The 19,022-nt window shown below is 46.3% G+C and overlaps 1 protein-coding gene across 1 annotated transcript in view; it reads left to right on the top strand.

Moving 5' to 3' along the window:
- Positions 1 to 19,022, top strand: part of mtss1lb (MTSS I-BAR domain containing 2b) — a 201,184-nt gene that overhangs the window by 172,405 nt on the left and 9,757 nt on the right. The window contains exons 10-11 of the mRNA XM_070897764.1: positions 2,301 to 2,511; positions 5,447 to 5,566. Coding sequence (XP_070753865.1) covers positions 2,301 to 2,511; positions 5,447 to 5,566 — 331 coding nt within the window. The remainder of the gene's footprint in view (positions 1 to 2,300; positions 2,512 to 5,446; positions 5,567 to 19,022) is intronic.

Below are 19,022 nucleotides of genomic sequence, written 5' to 3'. Positions count from 1 at the left end.
GAAGACTGAGCGAGAGGTTCAGGACGCAATGGTGGCAGCCTCGGGAGCTCAGAAAGCTTGTGCCCACGAGTCCCGCCCGTGTTGCAGCATCGCTGCGCGTCTTCAGAGAAATCCGAATCTTTTCTGCTGCAAAGCTGCTGTAATTTATGTGGAACTTCTTACAGAAAAGTTGGCTAATTTTCAACAAAAATAGAACTGAATTCTTACTGGGGAGGGGAAAGGGAGTGATAAAATCTTAATATAATCTATAAAACGGTGTGAAGTGACTGAATATTTTGAAACTTTTCCTGCATGCCAACATCAACTAATTCTGGCCCATGGTCCCTGAAGTTTCCTTCAACAGACTGATCCACTGTTGGGTTGATCAGTAATTGGCTATTCGACAACCACCAATCTAACCAATTAGAAAAAGAGTTCAACCCTTTTTAAGCTAATTTATTCGGCAAGTGGGCGATAATCAGTCAATCATTTTACTGAACCACTTCCATTTGCTAATTCAGCAAGAGGGCATTTTGATTGCCATGCTGGTTTGCAGGGGAATGCTGCCAAATGGGGCTAGCAGTTGTAAACGAGTCCTTGAAGTACACTAAACATTACCTGAAGGATTCCGAGATCTATCAGTGGACAATCCCTCTGCACGACCAAGGCCCAAAGGTTAGGCTGATGCCCATGTCATTATCCACATACTCCACCTCCTGCAAACTGCATTCGTCACTACATGTTGACTCAGGGCCTTGATGTGCCCATCCCCATTTAGAGAACATGTTCTTCAGTGTTACATAGAATCATAGAATCATACATCACAGAAGGAGGCCATTCGGCCCATCGTGCCTGTGCCAGCTCTTTGGTAGACCTATCCAATGAATCCCAATCCCTCGCTCTTTCCCCAGAGCCCTGTAATTTTTTTCCTTTCAAGTATGTATCCAATTCCCTTTTGACTGTTTCGGTTGAATCTGCGGCCTTTCAGGCAGCACAGTCCCGATCCCAACAACTCGGCAAGTAAAAAAATGTTTCCTCACGTCATCTCTGGTTCTTTTGACAGTCACCTTAAATCTGTGTCCTTTGGTTACCGACCCTTCTGCCGCTGGAAACCAGTTTTTTAAATTTACTCTATAAAAACCATTTATGATTTTATCTTAACCTTCTCTACTCCAAGGAGAACAGCCCCAGTTTCTCCAGTCTCTCCACGTAAATGAAGTCCCTCGTCCCTGGTATAGTAAAGTATTAGGCAGTCCCTTGTGTCGAGGATGACTTGCTTCCACACTAAAAAAAATGAGTTCACAGGTGTTTCAATGAAGGACCTAATATTCCGGATCCCGAACTACATCCTGAAGGGTGGAAGATGCCTGTGCGTGGATTTTTTTAACGTGGGGTGGCCGTTGCACACCAGCCACCACACGGGCTTGACAGAGTTAGGTCTTGGTCCAGTGGCAAGGATTATCCAAGACGACTGGAGACCTGCTCTGCTGCATGGGCCTAGTGCGCACACATATCGCAGTGTGGGCTGGCCCGTGCTGCCCTTTCCCTGGGCCCCGACCCCGCTGTTGTTATACGCTGCACCGCTCCTGGGCCTCTGCCTCGTTGCTGGGCTTCTCGACCCCTGACCCCACCGCTTGTCGACCCGCAACCCCGCCTCTGCTGGGCCCCGAACTCGCGCCGCTCCTGGGCCCCGACCTTTTGCTGCTCCTCTTCTGCTCGATTCCTCTCCTCCTGCACCTGGGTCCCGACCCTGCCGATGGTCCTGCTCACACTCCAATCGGCGACCTAGATTTTGGTGATGTCAGTCCAGTCGCCCTCCTGGAATCCGTTGCCCTCCTGAATCATACTGCTCCCTGCAGAGGCTGACCCCAGCTTTATTTGAGCCCCGACCTGCCGATGGTGTTCTCTCGCAGGTCGGGGGGTGCTGGGTACCGGGCCAGCTAGCTCTGCCTTTCTCTTCTTCCCTACGAGGGAGTGGCCTGAGCTCAGAGTGGGAGAGGTGACCATTGGCGATTGACGGCCACGGGGTCTGCATCCTGCATTTGCGTCCATTTGAGATATCTCGCCAACCTGTGGAAGAAGTGTTATTTAGCTCTTGTCATGAGTGGGGAGCTAAGGGAAGTGGGTGAAGATAGAAAAGAAAGTACCATGGGAAGCAGTGTGCCTGACACCAATACCAACGCCCTTGCCCACCCTTGTTGTTCTGCCCTCTTGCTTTGTCTTGTGATGTTTTTTTTTTGTAAATCTGATCTTGTCTTAAATTGTCTCCCTCACCTTCCTTCCCTCACACCCTTCTATCCCCCTACACCCCTCCCCCCCAGCAGTGTAAACAGTACAAACAGTAGCACCTCCCGCTCCAGCGGTTCCCAAACTCACTCACCAAGTTCAAACTATCGCTACCGCAGCTTGGCCCAGCCTGCCTGTACCAGCACCCGGCTCTCCAGTGTCTCATCGCACGACTCCGGCTTCATATCCCAGGACGCCATGTACTCCAAACCGCCGTCCCCTATGCCATCGGATATAACCAGCCAGGTAAGTGCACCTCAGCTTATTGTCTATGCAGTCATGCAGACGAACTGTTCAACCGGGTGTGAGGAGGTTCGACCTAGTCGTGCTGCGTGAAATTCATGGTTATGTGGGCGTGTAGATGAAATAAAGGACTTGCATTTATATAGCGCCTTTCACAATCTCAATATGTCCCAAATGCTTTACAGCCAATGAAGTGCTTTTGAAGTGTAGTCACTGTTGTACTGTGGGGGAACACGGCAGCCAACTTGTGCACAGCACGCTTCCCACAAACAGCAATGAGATATGACTAGATAATAGGTTTTTTTTGTGGTGTAGGTTGAGGAATAAACTTTGGCCAGAACACCTACGAGAACTCCCCTGCTCGTCTTCAAAAAGTGCTGTGGGATCTTTTATGTCCACCTGAGAGGGCAGACAAGACCTTGATTTAATGTCTCATCCAATAGGTGGAACCTCAGACAGTTCAGCACTCCTTTAGTACTGCCATCGAGTAGCAGCCTGGATTTTGTGCTCGAGTCCCTGGGGTGGGACTTGAACCCACAACCTTCTGACTCAGAGGTGAGAGTGCTGCCCACTGAGCCACGGCTGATAAATGGAATTTGTGGAATAAAATTGTAGCTGAAGCCACAGCAAGAAGGGTTTTACCAAATGAATAATTGGTCACTGGAATAAAAATGCAATGTTTCTAAAAGGCCCCAAAGGAGCAGGAATTGTAATTGATCTATAAATGTATTAATAGGCTGATTTGAAAAATCCACAGCTTTGGGATACAGTTTTTCAAATAGTTTAATTACACCCAGAGTCAGAGAAGACCATTTTACCAGGTCAGCTTTGCTTCAGCAAGTGGTTACCTGATAGAAAATTGGTGGCCTCCAGTCTCCCTTCACTAGGGGTAGATTGGTTGTTCTCCAGTGTTAGTTAAATTGGGACACGACACTCCAAAAGTACTTCATTGGCCTTAAAGCGCTTCGAGACATCCGCTGGTCGTGAAAGGTGCTGTAGTAATCCAAGTCTTTATTTATCTCATTTATATAGTGCCCTTCACAACCTCTAGACGTCTCAAAGTTCATTCCAACCAATTAACGAATGTGGTCACTATTGTAATGTAGGAAACCTGCCACTCAATTTGTGCGCAGCAAGGACCCTCATCTGATAATGATTAGATCATCTGTTTTATTGATGCTGGTTGAAGGATAAATATTGGCCAGGACACCGGAGAGAACCCCTCTGCTCTTATCCCAATAATGCCATGGTATCTTTTATATCCATCTGAGAGGGCATACTGGGCCTCAGTTTAATGTCTCACCCAAAAGATGGCACCTCCGACAGTGCTGCGCTCCCACAGTACACCTAAGAGGAAACATAGGTTAACATGTAGGTACAGACGATTCATCAGTACAGGGCTTCATCACATATACATCCAGTTTGCACCATATACAACAAGGCCATTGCATATTTCTTGGAGATAACATTACATCATATATTCACATTATTGGAACTTATCGAAAATTGATTTGAAGAGAATGTTCACAGTGCAAATATTCTAAACCAGATCACATTGCACTAGGCGTCCGCCATGAACTGTTCCCTAATTCTGTTGTTGCTGGTGGCCCCTGTAACACTGCCAGTGGACTCATGGCAATGACAAAACTGGTGCAAGTACAGTTACTACAACTATCCCGGACATTTACCAGAAGGAAGGTCCCTACAGACCATCAGTGGCAAAAGCATCAGTAATTGTGTATATTGTTAGGATTGTGTTTTACTCATTGGTCTTGAGGAAGGTTTATTTTCATTCTAAATTTACAGTAACAATGTAACAATATAGCACGAAAGAACACAAGGTCGAGGACTCATTCTGTTCACACATTTGCTCTTGTTTGTTAAAATCTAGAGAAATTGTGCTGCGGTTTGTGTTGAAACACAGGAAATACTTCTTACAGAACATTCAGAAATGTTTTACGGCTTAAGAAAGGTTCTCAACCTTTGAGAAACTGACAACATGTAGGCTGGTTGAAGTTTATAATATGCTGTTGCTGATTGCACTGTATAAATCTGTATTAAAGCAGGCTGCTCCTTACCGATACCTAGTGAAACAGAGTCTTGACACAGTATTATACACAATCTTACTGACATACAGCTGGCATTGAGCCAGACTGTTTCAGCTGTGGAACATGGGGCCATTCCATGGGGCCATTATGCTACCATGGGGGCCATTCCATGATCAACCAGGAATGGGGAATAACTGAAATTGGCCAACCTGGATAATGGCAGTGCCCCAGCTTCCTCTCTGCTGTCTCCCTCCCATCTGTGACACTCCAGCTTGATGCTGTAGAGGGCAGCGAGACGCATAGTAGGAGCCAACATTAGCTTTAGAATTAAGCGCAGAACCGCTTTAAAGCCAACCCCCTCCCTACCCTTTGCACTGTACAAATTGCATCTCACAATTAATGCTTTGATACATGTGATTGGTCATTTATATATCAATCACTGTCACTGCTCTTTTGATTTTTAAGAGGTGTCTGGGAGATCAGCACATTGACTTGGCTATCCCTCTCAGAACTGAAGAGTTACCTTGGTTTCCGATATCTGATCAGTAGGGCTCACTCCAGCACAGCTTTGGGATAATTAAGAGTTGAGTTGGAGCTAAAATTGTTACAATGATCCGTTTGCTTGTCTCAGTTGCCTGAGAACAGGCCAAGTTTGCTAAACTGATTTGGCAGCTCTGAGGTAACTCATGGCAATGTGGTTTGGAAGCTAAAAGCCAAAGTTGTCCACTCCCATTCAACTTGACAACCTTCAGAGCAAAAACTGTACAAACCAGCTGGTCCAGACTCTGTTCTTGGCAAGGCATGCCTGCATGCTTGAAATTCTAACCAGATTTGCTCTCTTCCCCTTCTATTGCTCCCCGTCACGCCCTTTGACCCTGGATGCATGGCAGAAGTCGTCGAGCTCTGCTTCCTCTGAGGCTTCGGAGACGTGCCAGTCGATTAGCGAGTGCAGCTCACCCACTTCGGTTAGTTCTAGCTCCACAGCAGGAGCATGGTCAGGTGGCGAAAAGGTGAATCACCCATACTCATCGCTAATTCTATCCCAGTCGGGGCCTGCAAAACCAGCTGGTACAATCGTACAACATAGTCGGGATAAATGGGGCTAATCCACATCCCATGACCATTTATTTCAATGTGTTTGGAGACAACTTCTACTCCCCTTGCTGATACTGTAAGCCTCGAAGTGTTTGCTTTTTGTTTAGATACGAAGGCAGTTCAGTACACGGGCGAATTACGCTTTCGCCTGCCCCTTGTTCTGTTGCTAAACCACATCAGTCTCACTTTGCGTGAGCATCACACTCACTGCTTGTCACAATTTAATCATCACACTCCAGCAACCACACATTAGTGTGTCTGCTGGCTCACTGCGGTTGATAATATGGAAGGTTTGCCAGTATTGTGTTGTTTGGAACAAAAATAAAAAGTTAAAAAAAGAATTGTTATTCAATTGGCAGTCTCACTCAGGGAGGCCACATGTCTGTTGGTGTGGAACATAAAACAACTCTTCTGGGATTGAGGCTGAATCATATTGTTGGGTTAGAGTAGAGCAAGCATTACCCTGTCTGATATATTCTTTACCACGTCACAATAGAGTATGAGAGGAAACTTGCAGGGAACATTAAGACGGACTGCAAAAGCTTCTATAGATATGTAAAGAGAAAAAGGTTAGTAAAGACAAACGTAGGTCCCCTGCAGTCAGAATCAGGGGAAGTCATGACGGGGAACAAAGAAATGGCAGACCAATTGAACAAGTACTTTGGTTTGGTATTCACTAAGGAGGACACAAACAACCTTCCGGATATAAAAGGGGTCAAAGGGTCTAGTAAGAAGGAGGAACTGAGGGAAATCCTTATTAGTCGGGAAATTGTGTTGGGGAAATTGATGAAATTGAAGGCCGATAAGTCCCCAGGGCCTGATGGACTGCATCCCAGAGTACTTAAGGAAGTGGCCTTGGAAATAGCGGATGCATTGACAGTCATTTTCCAACATTCCATAGACTCTGGATCAGTTCCTATGGAGTGGAGGGTAGCCAATGTAACCCCACTTTTTAAAAAAGGAGGGAGAGAGAAAACAGGGAATTATAGACCGGTCAGCCTGACATCAGTAGTGGGTAAAATGATGGAATCAATTATTAAGGATGTCATAGCAGCGCATTTGGAAAGAGGTGACATGATAGGTCCAAGTCAGCATGGATTTGTGAAAGGGAAATCATGCTTGACAAATCTTCTGGAATTTGTTGAGGATGTTTCCAGTAGAGTGGACAAGGGGGAACCAGTTGATGTGGTGTATTTGGACTTTCAGAAGGCTTTCGACAAGGTCCCACACAGATTAATGTGCAAAGTTAAAGCACATGGGATTGGGGGTAGTGTGCTGACGTGGATTGAGAACTGGTTGTCAGACAGGAAGCAAAGAGTAGGAGTAAATGGTTACTTTTCAGAATGGCAAGCAGTGACTAGTGGGGTACCGCAAGGTTCTGTGCTGGGGCCCCAGCTGTTTACATTGTACGTTAATAGAAACATAGAAACATAGAAAATAGGTGCAGGAGCAGGCCATTCAGCCCTTCTAGCCTGCACCGCCATTCAATGAGTTCATGGCTGAACATGAAACTTCAGTACCCCCTTCCTGCTTTCTCGCCATAACCCTTGATCCCCCGAGTAATAAGGACTTCATCTAACTCCCTTTTGAATATATTTAGTGAATTGGCCTCAACTACTTTCTGTGGTAGAGAATTCCACAGGTTCACCACTCTCTGGGTGAAGAAGTTTCTCCTCATCTCGGTCCTAAATGGCTTACCCCTTATCCTCAGACTGTGACCCCTGGTTCTGGACTTCCCCAACATTGGGAACATTCTTCCTGCATCTAACCTGTCTAAACCCGTCAGAATTTTAAACGTTTCTATGAGGTCCCCTCTCATTCTTCTGAACTCCAGTGAATACAAGCCCAGTTGATCCAGTCTTTCTTGATGGGTCAGTCCCGCCATCCTGGGAATCAGTCTGGTGAATCTTCGCTGCACTCCCTCAATAGCAAGAATGTCCTTCCTCAAGTTAGGAGACCAAAACTGTACACAATACTCCAGGTGTGGCTTCACCAAGGCCCTGTACAACTGTAGCAACACCTCCCTGCCCCTGTATTCAAATCCCCTCGCTATGAAGGCCAACTTGCCATTTGCTTTCTTAACCGCCTGCTGTACCTGCATGCTAACCTTCAATGACTGATGTACCATGACACCCAGGTCTCGTTGCACTTCCCTTTTCCTAATCTGTCACCATTCAGATAATAGTCTGTCTCTCTGTTTTTACCACCAAAGTGGATAACCTCACATTTATCCACATTATACTTCATCTGCCATGCATTTGCCCACTCACCTAACCTATCCAAGTCACTCTGCAGCCTAATAGCATCCTCCTCGCAGCTCACACTGCCACCCAACTTAGTGTCATCCGCAAATTGGAGATACTGCATTTAATCCCCTCGTCGAAATCATTAATGTACAATGTAAACAGCTGGGGCCCCAGCACAGAACCTTGCGGCACCCCACTAGTCACTGCCTGCCATTCTGAAAAGTACCCGTTTACTCCTACTCTTTGCTTCCTGTCTGACAACCAGTTCTCAATCCACGTCAGCACACTACCCCCAATCCCATGTGCTTTAACTTTGCACATTAATCTCTTGTGTGGGTCCTTGTCGAAAGCCTTCTGAAAGTCCAAATATACCACATCAACTGGTTCTCCTTTGTCCACTTTACTGGAAACATCCTCAAAAAATTCCAGAAGATTTGTCAAGCATGATTTCCCTTTCACAAATCCATGCTGACTTGGACCTATCATGTCACCATTTTCCAGATGCACTGCTATGACATCCTTAATAATTGATTCCATCATTTTACTCACTACTGAGGTCAGGCTGACCGGTCTATAATTCCCTGTTTTCTCTCTCCCTCCTTTTTTAAAAAGTGGGGTTACATTGGCTACCCTTCACTCCATAGGAACTGATCCAGAGTCAATGGAATGTTGGAAAATGACTGTCAATGCATCCGCTATTTCCAAGGCCACCTCCTTAAGTACTCTGGGATGCAGTCCATCAGGCCCTGGGGATTTATCGGCCTTCAATCCCATCAATTTCCCCAACACAATTTCCCGACTAATAAAGATTTCCTTCAGTTCCCCCTCCTTACTAGACCCTCTGACCCCTTTTATATCCGGAAGGTTGTTTGTATCCTCCTTAGTGAATACCGAACCAAAGTACTTGTTCAATTGGTCTGCCATTTCTTTGTTCCCCATTATGACTTCCCCTGATTCTGACTGCAGGGGACCTACGTTTGTCTTTACTAACCTTTTTCTCTTTATATACCTATAGAAACTTTTGCAATCCACCTTAATGTTCCCTGCAAGCTTCTTCTCGTACTCTATTTTCCCTGCCCGAATCAAACCCTTTGTCCTCCTCTGCTGAGTTCTAAATTTCTCCCAGTCCCCAGGTTCGCTGCTATTTCTGGCCAATTTGTATGCCACTTCCTTGGCTTTAATACTATCCCTGATTTCCCTAGATAGCCACGGTTGAGCCACCTTCCCTTTTTTATTTTTACGCCAGACAGGAATGTACAATTGTTGTAATTCATCCATGCGGTCTCTAAATGTCTGCCATTGTCCATCCACAGTCAACCCCCTAAGTATCATTCGCCAATCTATCCTAGCCAATTCACGCCTCATACCTTCAAAGTTACCCTTCTTTAAGTTCTGGACCATGGTCTCTGAATTTACTGTTTCATTCTCCATCCTAATGCAGAATTCCACCATATTATGGTCACTCTTCCCCAAGGGGCCTCGCACAATGAGATTGCTAATTAATCCTCTCTCATTACACAACACCCAGTCTAAGATGGCCTCCCCCCTAGTTGGTTCCTCAACATATTGGTCTAGAAAACCATCCCTTATGCACTCCAGGAAATCCTCCTCCACCGTATTGCTTCCAGTTTGGCTAGCCCAATCTATGTGCATATTAAAGTCACCCATTATAACTGCTGCACCTTTATTGCATGCACCCCTAATTTCCTGTTTGATGCCCTCCCCAACATCCCTATTACTGTTTGGAGGTCTGTACACAACTCCTACTAACGTTTTTTGCCCTTTGGTGTTCCGCTGCTCTACCCATATAGATTCCACATCATCCAAGCTAATGTCTTTCCTAACTATTGCATTAATCTCCTCTTTAACCAACAATGCTACCCCACCTCCTTTTCCTTTTATTCTATCCTTCCTGAATGTTGATTACCCCTGAATGTTGAGTTCCCAGCCCTGATCATCCTGGAGCCACGTATCCGTAATCCCAATCACATCATATTTATTAACATCTATTTGCACAATTAATTAATCCATCTTATTGCGGATACTCCTTGCATTAAGACACAAAGCCTTCAGGCTTGTTTTTTTAACACCCTTTGTCCTTTTTAAAATTTTGCTGTACAGTGGCCCTTTTTGTTCTTTGCCTTGGGTTTCTCCGCCCTCCACTTTTCCTCATCTCCTTTCTGTCTTTTGCTTTTGCCTCCTTTTTGTTTCCCTCTGTCTCCCTGCATTGGTTCCCATCCCCCTGACATATTAGTTTAAATCCTCCCCAACAGCACTAGCAAACACTCCCCCTAGGACATTGGTTCCGATCCTGCCCAGGTGCAGACCGTCTGGTTTGTACTGGTCCCACCTCCCCCAGAACCGGTCCCAATGCCCCAGGAATTTGAATCCCTCCCTGCTGCACCACTGCTCAAGCCACGTATTCATCTGCGCTATCCTGCGATTCCTACTCTGACTATCACGTGGCACTGGTAGCAATCCCGAGATTACTACTTTTGAGGTCCTACTTTTTAATTTAGCTCCTAGCTCCTTAAATTCGTTTCGTAGGACCTCATCCCTTTTTTTACCTATGTCGTTGGTACCATTGTGCACCACGACAACTGGCTGTTCTCCCTCCCATTTCAGAATGTCCTGCACCTGCTCCGAGACATCCTTGACCCTTGCACCAGGGAGGCAACATACCATCCTGGAGTCTCGGCCGCGGCCGCAGAAACGTCTATCTATTCCCCTCACCATTGAATCCCCTATCACTATTGCTGTCCCACTCTTTTTCTTGCCCTCCTGTGCAGCAGAGCCAGCCACGGTGCCATGAACTTGGCTGCTGCTGCCCTCCCCTGATGAGTCATCCCCCTCAACAGTACTCAAAACAGTGTATCTGTTTTGCAGGGGGATGACCACAGGGGACCCCTGCAATACCTTCCTTGCACTACTCTTCCTGCTGGTCTTCCATTCCCTAGCTGGCTGTGGACCCTTTCCCTGCGGTAAGACCAACTCACTACACGTGATACTCACGTCATTCTCAGACGAGGGGATTAAATGTAGTATCTCCAAATTTGCGGATGACACTAAGTTGGGTGGCAGTGTGAGCTGCGAGGAGGATGCTGTGAGGCTGCAGAGTGACTTGGATAGGTTCGGTGAGTGGGAAAATGCATGGCAGATGAAGTATAATGTGGATAAATGTGAGGTTATCCACTTTGGTGGTAAAAACAGAGAGACAGACTATTATCTGAATGGTGACAGATTAGGAAAAGGGGAGGTGCAAAGAGACCTGGGTGTCGTGGTACATCAGTCATTGAAGGTTGGTATGCAGGTGCAGCAGGCGGTTAAGAAAGCAAATGGCATGTTGGCCTTCATAGCAAGGGGATTTGAGTACAGGGGCAGGGAGGTGTTGCTACAGTTGTACAGGGCATTGGTGAGGCCACACCTGGAGTATTGTGTACAGTTTTGGTCTCCTAACCTGAGGAAGGACATTCTTGCTATTGAGGGAGTGCAGCGAAGATTCACCAGACTGATTCCCGGGATGGCGGGACTGACCTATCAAGAAAGACTGGATCAACTGCGTTTGTATTCACTGGAGTTCAGAAAAATGAGAGGGGATCTCATCGAAACGTTTAAAATTCTGACGGGTTTAGACAGGTTAGATGCAGGAAGAATGTTCCCAATGTTGGGGAAGTCCAGAACCAGGGGTCACAGCCTAAGGATAAGGGGTAAGCCATTTAGGACCGAGATGAGGAGAAACTTCTTCACCCAGAGAGTGGTGAACCTGTGGAATTCTCTACCACGGGAAGTTGTTGAGGCCAATTCACTAAATATATTCAAAAAGAAGTTAGATGTAGTCCTTACTACTAGGGGGATCAAGGGGTATGGCGGGAAAGCAGTAATGGGGTACTGAAGTTGCATGTTCAGTCATGAACTCATTGAATGGCGGTGCAGGCTCGAAGGGCCGAATGGCCTACTTCTGCATCTATTTTCTATGTTTCTAAACACACTGCACACAAGATGGCTCTACACGAACTTGTCAGGTGACTGTGTCACATGATGCTTTTATTATATACCACAGTAGTCCGTTAGGTGGAGCTCTATATCACACCCTGTATCTAAGTGTGTGAGACCTAAACTGGGAGTGCTTGATAGTCACACTGGGGACATAGGGACAGGAGAAGACCAGTCAGCCCCTCAAGACTGTTCTGCCATTGAGTTAGATCATGGCTGATCTGTACCTCAACTGCATTTACCTGCCTTTTCTCCATATCCCTTACTCAACAAAATGCTACTGATCTCAGTCTTCAAAGGTCCAATTATTCCCCAGCATCCACAGCCTTTTGATGGAGCGAGTCCTAGATTTCCACTTCCCTTTGTGTGAAGAAGTGCTTCTGATTTTACTCCTTAATGGCCTGGCTATAATTTTAAGATTGTGCCCCCTTGTTCTGGATTCCTCCACCAGAGGAACTTATCCACCCTATCAAATCACTTTATCATTTAAAACACCTCGATTAAATCATCACTCAAACGTCTAAACTTGAGGGGACTATCAGTCAAGTTTATAATGTCTGTGTTTTCATAATTTCACCCACTGTGTTGATCTGGTGATTCTGCGCTGTACCCCCATTAAGGCTAATATTCTGCTTCCTAAGGTTAAAATGCAAAATGTTCCATTTCCCCAGAACTGACATCCCTCACAAAATGCACAAAACAATCTTCAGTTCCGTCAGCTTGGAGAAAAACACAACAATTAGAGTAAGCTGAGCAAAAATAACATACTGTACAGTGCACGAGGTTACCCGTTCAGTGAGAAACTCAATATCAGGTCAGGCAATTGGCTTATTGCAAAAGCAAAATACTGTGGGAGCAGGAATCTGAAATAAAATGCTGGAGATACCCAGCGGGTCATAGAAACATAGAAACATAGAAAATAGGTGCAGGAGTAGGCCATTCGGCCCTTCTAGCCTGCACCGCCATTCAATGAGTTCATGGCTGAACATTCAACTTCAGTACCCCATTCCTGCTTTCTCGCCATACCCCTTGATCCCCCTAGTAGTAAGGACCTCATCTAACTCCTTTTTGAATATATTTAGTGAATTGGCCTCAACAACTTTCTGTGGTAGAGAATTCCACAGGTTCACCACTCTCTGGGTGAAGAAGTTCCTCCGCATCTCGGTCCTAAATGGCTTACCCCTTATCCTTAGACTGTGACCTCTGGTTCTGGACTTCCCCAACATTGGGAACATTCTTCCTGCATCTAACCTGTCTAACCCCGTCAGAATTTTTAATGTTTCTATGAGGTCCCCTCTCATTCTTCTGAACTCCAGTGAATACAAGCCCAGTTGATCCAGTCTTTCTTGATAGGTCAGTCCCGCCATCCCGGGAATCAGTCTGGTGAACCTTCGCTGCACTCCCTCAATAGCAAGAATGTCCTTCCTCAGGTTAGGAGACCAAAACTGTACACAATACTCCAGGTGTGGCCTCACCAATCCCTGTACAACTGTAGCAACACCTCCCTGCCCCTGTACTCAAATCCCCTTGCTATGAAGGCCAACATGCTTAACCGCCTGCTGCACCTGCATGCCAACCTTCAATGACTGATGTACCATGACACCCAGGTCTCTTTGCACCTCCCCTTTTCCTAATCTGTCACCATTCAGATAATAGTCTGTCTCTCTGTTTTTACCACCAAAGTGGATAACCTCACATTTATCCACATTATACTTCATCTGCCATGCATTTGCCCACTCACCTAACCTATCCAAGTCACTCTGCAGCCTCACAGCATCCTCCTCGCAGCTCACATTGCCACCCAACTTAGTGTCATCCGCAAATTTGGAGATACTACATTTAATCCCCTCATCTAAATCATTAATGTACAATGTAAACAGCTGGGGCCCCAGCACAGAACCTTGCGGTACCCCACTAGTCACTGCCTGCCATTCTGAAAAGTACCCATTTACTCCTACTCTTTGCTTCCTGTCTGACAACCAGTTCTCAATCCATGTCAGCACACTACCCCCAATCCCATGTGCTCTATCTTTGCACAGCAATCTCTTGTGTGGGACCTTGTCGAACGCCTTCTGAAAGTCCAAATATACCACATCAACTGGTTCTCCCTTGTCCACTCTACTGGAAACATCCTCAATAAATTCCAGAAGATTTGTCAAGCATGATTTCTCTTTCACAAATCCATGCTGACTTGGACCTATCATGTCACCTCTTTCCAAATGCACTGCTATGACATTCTTAATAATTGATTCCATCATTTTACCCACTACCGATGTCAGGCTGACTGGTCTATAATTCCCTGTTTTCTCTCTCCCTCCTTTTTTAAAAAGTGGGGTTACATTGGCTACCCTCCACTCTATAGGAACTGATCCAGAGTCAATGGAATGTTGGAAAATGACTGTCAATGCATCCACTATTTCCAAGGCCACCTCCTTAAGTACTCTGGGATGCAGTCCATCAGGCCCTGGGGATTTATCGGCCTTCAATCCCGTCAATTTCCCCAACACAATTTCCCGGCTAATAAGGATTTCCCTCAGTTCCTCCTCATTACTAGACCCCCCGACCCCTTTTATAACCGGAAGGTTGTTTGTGTCCTCCTTAGTGAATACCGAACCAAAGTACTTGTTCAATTGGTCTGCCATTTCTTTGTTCCCCGTTATGACTTCCCCTGATTCTGACTGCAGGGGACCTACGTTTGTCTTTACTAACCTTTTTCTCTTTACATATCTATAGAAAGTTTTGCAATCCGTCTTAATGTTCCCTGCAAGCTTCTTCTCATACTCCATTTTCCCTGTCCTAATCAAACCCTTTGTCCTCCTCTGCTGAGTTCTAAATTTCTCCCAGTCCCCAGGTTCGCTGCTATTTCTGGCCAATTTGTATGCCACTTCCTTGGCTTTAATACTATCCCTGATTTCCCTTGATAGCCACGGTTGAGCCACCTTCCCTTTTTTATTTTTACGCCAGACAGGAATGTACAATTGTTGTACTTCATCCATGCGGTCTCTAAATGTCTGCCATTGCCCATCCACAGTCAACCCCTTAAGTATCATTCGCCAATCCATCCCAGCCAATTCACGCCTCATACCTTCAAAGTTAGCCTTCTTTAAGTTCTGGACCATGGTCTCTGAATTAACTGTTTCATTCTCCTCCTAATGCAGAATTCCACCATATTATGGTCACTCTTCCCCAAGGGGCCTCGCACAACGAGATTGCTAATTAATCCTCTCTCATTACATAACACCCAGTCTAAGATGGCCTCCCCCCTAGTTGGTTCCTCGACATATTGGTCTAAAAAACCATCCCTTATGCACTCCAGGAAATCCTCCTCCACTGTATTGCTTCCAGTTTGGTTAGCCCAATCTATGTGCATATTAAAGTCACCCATTATAACTGCTGCACCTTTATTGCATGCACCCCTAATTTCCTGTTTGATGCCCTCTCGAACATCACTACTACTGTTTGGAGGTCTGTACACAACTCCCACTAACGTTTTTTGCCCTTTGGTGTTCTGTAGCTCTACCCATATCAATTCCACATCATCCAAGCTAATGTCCTTCCTAACTATTGCCTTAATCTCCTGGTCTGGTCTGGTCTGTAACCCTCGTCAGAACTAATTGGCTCATTATATTGGATATGCAAATATATGCCAAGTATTTACCTGCTCATTGCAAGGTTCAGGTGATGCGAGGAATATAGCTAGAGCAACACGTGGCAGAAACATTCAAAGATAGCCCATTGGGTCCAAAGATTAGGTCTTGGTGAATACTTTGAAAGCTTACAGTATTTTACCATATATGTTGCCTAAATATTTCTATGGGGATGTGACTAAACGGGTAAATATGTACAGGGCTGTATAGATTCGGAGTGGGGGGAGGGGGGGATCAGCTATTTGGTTTTGGAGGCCCAATGCTTGTACCTGTATTTCAAGGGAATGCTCCAATAAACACAACTTGTCGTCAAAGCAAATTCTGAAAACATTCTTCTTCTGTTGATGCGAATTGACTCGGAACATCCATCTCCTGTGTTGGTTTTAGCTGTGACTGCTGTGCTTGTAAATTGCAGCTGCTGTGAAGGCGTCTTGCTGCCCATTGCTTTAGATTTGAATACTTTGGTAGGTCAAAGCCTCAGGAACTCTCGCCCTTTAATGCTGAGAAGTCCCTCCCTGGTTTGGGGGGTAAAATCGCCCTCCGTGTGGAAGACCTCAGAGATGCCCAAGACCTGATGTGATTTAAAGGAGGATCGGGGGTGGGGGCAGGATTTTCAGCTTGCCACCCTTGTGCAATGCTGACGTTGCAGATTGCTTCAGTGGATTCTAGAATGGCCGCCGTTTCTATGTAACTGTAACCATCCGGCTGGCAGCACACCCATCACTTTGTTACCAGGCCAATCGTAGCTCAGTCGACGGACATCTCTGTCCAGATGGCTACACCCAGGCCTGACGTGGGAGTGGCCCAGGTTAACAAAGTCGCCGGGGTAGTGGGTCGCTGCAGTGATGCTCACTCCTTATCCCAATGGCCCAGTGTCAATCAGGAACCTGTGTGTGGGAATTTGCCAGGAGAAACCCACTATTCAGTGACACAGGAGGTCAGCATATCATTGGGTCGCACTACCGGTAAGCACCTTCTGACAAATTCAGTATTTGGATTTTTGTGGTTGAACCATTGTACAGTACAGATTTAAACAGTCAGGCACTCATCCTGTGCTGGTCGCCAAGGTAGCTTATAATGTCGTAAAGTTGTATTTTGCTGGCATTTCCCTTGAAAACCCTCCAATGGCTGTCCACTTATTGCCTGTGCTGATCACATGTTCTTCCATCTGCAGTTCATGACTGGGTATGTGTATTGCCATCTTCCTAGTGAATGTTCTTCACCTGCGTTCTCTGGCTCTTCTCCCACCATCCCTGACACACGGGCCTGGACTAAGTCTAACCCTGCTGTTTTCCCTGATATCCCTCCCTTTAACCATTCCCTGGGACCCGGCACTGCCCTCTCATCAACGATTCCTAGCTGGAAGGTTTGTTCTACCACCATTTTATTTTTGTTTAATAGTTTTGGCTTATCTCTCATCACGTCCTTTTCCTTCCGAATCATTTGCATGAATAACCTCACAATCGATTGTACGTTAACACCCCCTCTCTTGGCCGCTTGTTTGACCGCGGTGCGTGTAATGCAAGGCAACTTAGGATTGCGTAATCTGGAGATGGCGGAATGAGCTGAGGGCCGTGGCCATTTTCAGCGGTCCATGGTGGGGGTGGGGGTACTGGGGAGGAGACAGAACGAGGAAGAGGCAGAGAAAAAAAAACACAGCTCAAAAAACCAGCGAAGGGGAGAAAACCCTGAGAGAGAGAGAAAACAAACGTGCGGTAAAATAAAACAGCAGAGAAACTGAAGCAATAAAACGAAAGGTACTCCAGAGTAACAAGAAATAAAGTGGGACTTCAGGCCACGCCTAATGGGAGGAAATTCTCGGGGGCTGAAGTTGAACTTTGTCAGGTGGACAAAACACGCAGCCTAATTTTCCTTTCCACTGACTCCATCCCCTCTGTCTCTGGCTGTAAGAGTCGGACGTGAAATAAGTTTGGACAGTCTCAGCCCAGTTAAGAACATAAGAATTAGGAGCAGGAGTCGGCTATTTGGCCCCTCGAGCCTGCTCCACCATTCAATGAGATCATGGCTGATCTTCTACCTCAACTCCATTTTCCTGCCCTATCTCCATATCCCTTGACTTCCTTAATATCCAAAAATCTATTGATCTCTGTCTTGAATATACTCAACAACTGAGCCTCCACAGACCTCTGGGGTAGAGAATTCCAAATTAACCACCCTCTGAGTGAAGAAGTTTCTCCTCATCTCAGTCCTAAATGGCCAACCCCTTATTCTGAGACTGTGACCCCTGGTTCTAGACTCCTGTCAAGCCCTGTAAGAATTTTGTATATTTCAAAATAATTCTTGTTGAGAATGAGCTCAACAGAATAAAACCTGCCTTTAACGATGCCCAACGTGACCGGAAACTTAACTGAACCAGCCACCTCAATACTGTGGCCACGAGCAGGTCAGAGGCTGGGTATTCTGCGGCGACTGTCTCACCACTTGACTCCCCAAAGCCTTTCCACCATCTACAAGGCATAAGTCAGGAGTGTGATGAAATACTCTCCACTTGCCTGGATGAGTGCAGCTCCAACAACACTCAAGAAGCTCGACACCATCCAGGACAAAGCAGCCCACTTGATTGGCACCCCATCCACCACCTTCAACATTCACTCCCTCCATCACCGGCGCACCGTGGCTGCAATGTGTACCATCCACAAGATGAACTGCAGCAACTCGACAAAGCTTCTTTGGCAGCACGTCCAAAATCCACGACCTCTACCACCTAGAAGGGCAAGGGCAGCAGGCGCATGGGAACACCGCCACCTGCAAGTTCCCCTCCAAGTTACACACCATTCTGACTTGGAAATATATCGTCGTTCCTTCATCGTCACTGGGTCAAAATCCTGGAACTCCCTCCCTAACAGCACTGTGGGAACACCTTCACCACACGGACTGCAGCGGTTCAAGAAGGCGGCTCACCACCACCTTCTCGAGGGCAATAAATGCTGACCTTGCCAGCAATGCCCCACATCCCATGAATGAATAACTAAAAACAAACTTTTAAGAAAAATTCTAAACAGCAATAACTAGTGTTTAGTAGCACCTCTCACATAATACAACTTCCAAAGCAGATGCTTTGTTGGGAAGTGGGAGTGAAGGTCTGGGAGGTGAGGGAAGGCACGATGAGTGAGGTCAATTTGAAAGCTCTGCCACTGGGCATGCAGTGGAGGGAAGGGGATGTGAAGTGTACCAGAGCTGGACGAGTGGAGGCCATGTATTTGGAAATGAGGGAGGAGAGGATTCCAGAGACGGAGTGGGGTGAAGGGATGTAATATGAGGACGAGGATATTGAAGTCAGTTCACTGTGAGACAGGAAATCAGCAGGGTTGGTTATGGGGTGATGGGCGAGTGGGACTTGGTGCAAGAGGGCGTGGGTGGCAGAGTACTGGATGATGGGTGAAGATATTCGCCGGAAACGCTTTATGCAATCTCAGAGTGCCGTCCTTCTGTAACTCTTAAATAGCTGCCTCGCTGTGATGTCT

Source organism: Pristiophorus japonicus, chromosome 13, assembly GCF_044704955.1.
Source record: "Pristiophorus japonicus isolate sPriJap1 chromosome 13, sPriJap1.hap1, whole genome shotgun sequence".
Lineage (NCBI taxonomy): Eukaryota > Metazoa > Chordata > Chondrichthyes > Pristiophoridae > Pristiophorus > Pristiophorus japonicus.
Note: the sequence above shows the minus strand (reverse complement) of the source record. Positions and strands in the feature narration are given on the sequence as shown.